The sequence below is a fragment of the Arachis stenosperma genome, chromosome 6 (assembly GCF_014773155.1).
Source record: "Arachis stenosperma cultivar V10309 chromosome 6, arast.V10309.gnm1.PFL2, whole genome shotgun sequence".
Classification (NCBI taxonomy): domain Eukaryota; kingdom Viridiplantae; phylum Streptophyta; class Magnoliopsida; order Fabales; family Fabaceae; genus Arachis; species Arachis stenosperma.
Window position 1 is genome coordinate 126261354 of NC_080382.1, and position 5363 is coordinate 126266716.

General features: G+C 43.7%; 1 protein-coding gene across 1 annotated transcript; it reads right to left on the reverse strand.

Moving 5' to 3' along the window:
- Positions 1-3669: 3669 nt before the first annotated feature.
- LOC130934561 (uncharacterized) lies at positions 3670-4902 on the reverse strand. Its single transcript, XM_057864120.1, has 3 exons — positions 4499-4902; positions 4325-4444; positions 3670-4228 (listed from the first exon to the last, which is right to left on the reverse strand). Exons 1-3 carry the CDS (start codon positions 4900-4902, stop codon positions 3670-3672), a joined length of 1083 nt encoding a protein of 360 aa, XP_057720103.1.
- Positions 4903-5363: the final 461 nt, after the last annotated feature.

A 5363-nucleotide genomic window follows, 5' to 3' on the forward strand; every position in this document is an offset into this window, starting at 1 on the left:
TTTAATTATATTGATGTCGTGACAATACTTTTTGTTTTCTGAATGAATGCTTGAACAGTGCATATGTCTTTTGATCTTGTTGTTTATGAATGTTAAAATTGTTGGCTCTTGAAGGAATGATGAACAAAGAGAAATGTTATTGAGGATCTGAAAAATCATGAAATTGATTCTTGAAGCAGGAAAAAGCAGTGAAAAAGAAAAAGCTTGTGAAAAAAAAATGGCGAAAAAAATAGAAAGAAAAAGAAAAAGCAAGTAGAAAAAGCCAATAGCCCTTAAAACCAAAAGGCAAGGGTAGAAAGGATCCAAGGCTTTGAGCATCAATGGATAGGAGGGCCTAAGGAAATAAAATCCAGGCCTAAGCGGCTAAATCAAGCTGTCCCTAACCATGTGCTTGTGTCATGAAGGTCCAAGTGAAAAGCTTGAGACTGAGTGGTTAAAGTCATGATCCAAAGCAAAAAGAGTGTGCTTAAGAGCTCTGGACACCACTAACTGGGGACTCTAGCAAAGCTGAGTCACAATCTGAAAAGGTTTACCCAGTTATGTGTCTGTGGCATTTATGTATCCGGTGGTAATACTGGAAAACAAAATGCTTAGGGCCACGGCCAAGACTCATAAGTAGCTGTGTTCAAGAATCAACATGCTTAACTAGGAAAGTCAATAACACTATCCAAAATTCTAAGTTCCTAGAGAAGCCAATCATTCTAAGCTTCAAAGGAAAAAGTGAGATGCCAAAACTGTTCAGAAGCAAAAAGCTACAAGTCCCGCTCATCTAATTATAATTAATATTCATTGATATTCTGGAATTTATAGTATATTCTCTTCTTTTTATCCTATTTGATTTTCAGTTGCTTGGGGACAAGCAACAATTTAAGTTTGGTGTTGTGATGAGCGGATAATTTATACGCTTTTTGGCATTGTTTTTAGGTAGTTTTTAGTAAGTTCAAGCTACTTTTAGGGATGTTTTCATTAGTTTTTATGTTAAATTCATATTTCTGGACTTTACTATGAGTTTGTGTGTTTTTCTGTAATTTCAGGTAATTTCTGGCTGAAATTGAGGGACTTGAGCAAAACTCTGAAAAAAGGCTGACAAAAGGACTGCTGATGCTGTTGGAATCTGACCTCCCTGCACTCAAAATGGATTTTCTGGAGCTACAGAACTCCAAATGGCGCGCTCTCAACGGAGTTGGAAAGTAGACACTTTCCAGCAATATATAATAGTCCATACTTTATTCGGAAATTGACGACGTAACTTGGCGTTGAACGCCAAGTACATGCTGCTGTCTGGAGTTAAACGCCAGAAAAACGTCATGATCCGGAGTTGAACGCCCAAAACACGTCATAACTTGGAGTTCAACTCCAAGAGAAGCCTCAGCTCGTGGATTGATCAAGCTCAGCCCAAGCATACACCAAGTGGGCCCCGGAAGTGGATTTATGCATCAATTACTTACTCATGTAAACCCTAGGAGCTAGTTTATTATAAATAGAACATTTAACTATTGTATTAGATCATCTTTTGACAGTTTAATCTCTTGACTGTTTAGCCTTTGATTATTCGGTCTCTTGATCACTCAGGGGGCTGGCTATTCGGCCATGCCTGAACCTTTTACTTATGTATTTTCAACGGTGGAGTTTCTGCACACCATAGATTAAGGGTGTGGAGCTCTGCTGTACCTCAAGTTTCAATACAATTACTATTACTTTTTATTCAATTCTCTCTTGTTCTTATTCCAAGATATACGTTGCACAACACTTTGATGAATGTGATGATCCGTGACACTCATCATCATTCTCACTTATGAACGCGCGTGATTGACAACCACTTTCGTTCTACCTTAGGCCGGGCGCATATCTCTTATATTCCCCAACAGAATCTTCGTGGTATAAGCTAGATAGATGGCGGCATTCATGAGGATCCGAAAAGTCTAACCTTGTCTGTGGTATTCCGAGTAGGATCCTGGGAGTCCGGAAAGTCTAACCTTGTCTGTGGTATTCCGAGTAGGATTCCGGTATTGAATGACTGTGACGAGCTTCAAACTCCTGAAGGCTGGGCGTTAGTGACAAACGCAAAAGAATCAATGGATTCTATTCCAACCTGATTGAGAACCGACAGATGATTAGCCGTGCTGTGACAGAGCATTTGGACCATTTTCACTGAGAGGATGGGATGTAGCTATCAACCAAGGGTGATGCCTCCAGACGATTAGCCGTGCAGTGACAGCGCATAGGACCATTTTCCCGAGAGGATTAAAAGTAGCCATTGATGATAGTGATGCCCTACATACAGCTTGCCATGGAAAGGAGTAAGAAGGATTGAAGGAAGAGCGAGTAGTGAAGTAGAGTTTCAAGAGGAACACAGCATCTCCATACACCTATCTGAAATTCCCACTATTGATTTACATAAGTATTTCTATCCCTTTTTATTTTCTAGTTTATTATTAATTTTCGAAACCATAAACCAATTTAATCTGCCTAACTGAGATTTACAAGGTGACCATAGCTTGCTTCATACCAACAATCTCTGTGGGATCGACCCTTACTCACGTAAGGTTTATTACTTGGACGACCCAGTACACTTGCTGGTTAGTTGAACGGAGTTGTGAATTCAACCGGTGCCATAATAATGATTTCATACAAATACAAAGAATATGGATCACAATTTCGTCCACCACCAGCCTAGTGTGGCTGACTTGCCTACACAAGGCACACCTCTTTTCTTGACGCTCAACATCATTCATATCGTTCTGGAATCTGGTGGACCTGGTCTTCTGGTCGCCTTTCGCCGCATGGTTGGGTTAGGACACATCATCATCACATGCCACTCCGACCACATCACTCGTCTAGAATGGGTGGAAACTCCATCTCGTACACCTTGAATACATCTTCTTGCCGGTAGACTGGATTCACATACGGGGCCCACTCAATGCTAGCAGCGGTGCACCCGGTAAGTGCGTGTCGGCACGGATAGTGGAGAGACTGGAATAACCCGCAATCACATGTGCCTTCCGATAGCCGAACCCGAAAGAAACCATGATCCTAACCCTCGAACGGCTCTAGCTCCTCCACAGCAAACACAGAGGCCCGTCTATCGCAATGTGTCACACGCATCTTCGGAATGCCTTCCCTATTCTTCTCAATGGCCACTAAGAGTCTCTGTAAGAAGCGGTTCCCAGCCACCAACTGGCTCTGCGCTTCCCTATCCTTTGTAACAAACAACTTCTGCAGTCTCTCATATGTGATACGTATAACAGCCGAAATGGGCAAGTAGCAGGTCCCCTTCAACACAGCATTGATGCAGTCGAACAAATTGGTGGTCATGTGTCCAAACCTCCGACTATTGTCGCAATGCTGAAGCCAAATCTCCTTTCTAAAATGACCATCCCAGTCTGCCATCGCTGGGGAGACGCCCCTCAATACATCCATATACCACTCAAACCCGGTCTGACTTGGACTGCAAGCAGCGGTTATGAGGTATCGCTTGCCCTCGGCTGACTTGAACCGGCTCATAAAATTCGCCACCATGTGTCTGATACAGTAAGCATGGAACGCCCTAGGGGGATGCCAACTATTATCTGATGCTAGGGCGGCCTTGATGGCCTGAGATCTGTCCGATATAACCAATAAGCCATCTTGTGGGGTGACGTGGCACCTCAAATTAGTAAGAAAGAACGACTATGATTCGGTGTTCTCAGACTCAACAATGGCAAAAGCAATTTGTAGTATATTGCTGTTCCCGTCTTCCGCCACCGCTATAAGCAACACTCCACCATACTTGCCATAGAGATACGTGTTGTCTACAGAGACAAATGGCTTACAATGCTTGAAGGCCTCGAAACATGACAGAAAAGCCCAAAATACTTTGTCAAACATGCAGCAGTCTCGCACCATGAGGTGTCCTTCGTAGTACAGTTTGACGGGTAGGTCACATATGGTGTCGGGAAAACAGCTCTGCAGTGCCTGGAGCAGTTTTGGCACCTTGTTGTACGACTCTTCCCAATCATCGTAGATCCATGCAATCGCCTTCTGCTTTGCCATCCACACCTTTTTGTATGACGGTTTGAAGTGATAGCTTGCCTGGACCGCACCTTGCATGATTGGGATACTCACAGATGGGTTGGACTGAATCAATGGCAATATGACTCTGCAGATGAGACTGCTATCTAACTGACGATGGTCTTGAGACATGGTGGATGCTAGACAGCAGTGTGGTCCACTAAACCCCCGAACCTCCCTAATCATAACAAAAAATTTATTCTTACATAATATCTCTAACCAAAATAACATATCATACAAAACTACTCAAATTCACAATTAAACTTGAACTTACCAGTATCCGAGATTCTGAAGAAGGGCCACACGAAGGCTCCATTGACACCCACTGTCAGCTTGACGGTACTGCACATGGTACTTTAATCGGTCGGACTCGATCACACGGTACTCAGCACTCCTACGAATATTGTAGTTCTTCACACTTTAAAGCACCGTCTCTCGACTTCTGAACCTGTGTTCGACCAGAAACTTCACACCGCTGTCTAGGTTGTAATCCACTCCACAGGTGTCAGAAACTGGGATCCTCTCATGCATGGTGTCCAGATCTAGGCTGTGATAGTGACCAGACACAGCCGATAGCGCCGGAATCGTGTGAGGTGGAGGCAGCACATGGCGCGGCATAGCCCCTGTAGGTGTCTCCGGCACAAACTCATCATCATCCTCACTATCGGAAGACTTACTATCTCCACTGTCCGCCACGTAATCCTCGTCCGACTCCTCCTCACCCTCCTCTACCTCATGCTCCGGAATCGCGACATGAATGAGAGGTGGTGCGATAGGTCGGTCGTCCTGCACATAGGTTTCTTGTGCGGAACCCCCACTACCACCGTGACCCACCTCGGCGGACAGCTCCATTACCTGTTCACACATGATCCTTCCATGAATGCTGAACATCAGTCACACATGTTCATCCCCGTGAAGTCGGAATAGTCGAAACCGGAAGACTCCATTTTTCATGGGTGCCAGCAACCTATACGTCACCCTTCCGATTTTCCTCCTTTTTGTCCCACCAAACTTGCTCAATATCAAACTCTTCAAATCCGACAACTTTTCCACACGCTGAGTGCGAAACAATATTGGATCCCGACACTCGAATGTCACCCCACTGTCGCTATTTCTCATACGACAATTCGGATAAAGAAGCACAACTATGAATGGATTGTTACTGGCCATTCAACTATGTTTTCAAGAGAGAAAAGAGACAGAGATAGGATATGAAATGTGTGTGAGGAATACCAAAAGTTACACATCCTTTTGTAAAAGCTGGATATTTGTCATATATATATATATATATCTCGTTTACATTGTAAACGAGA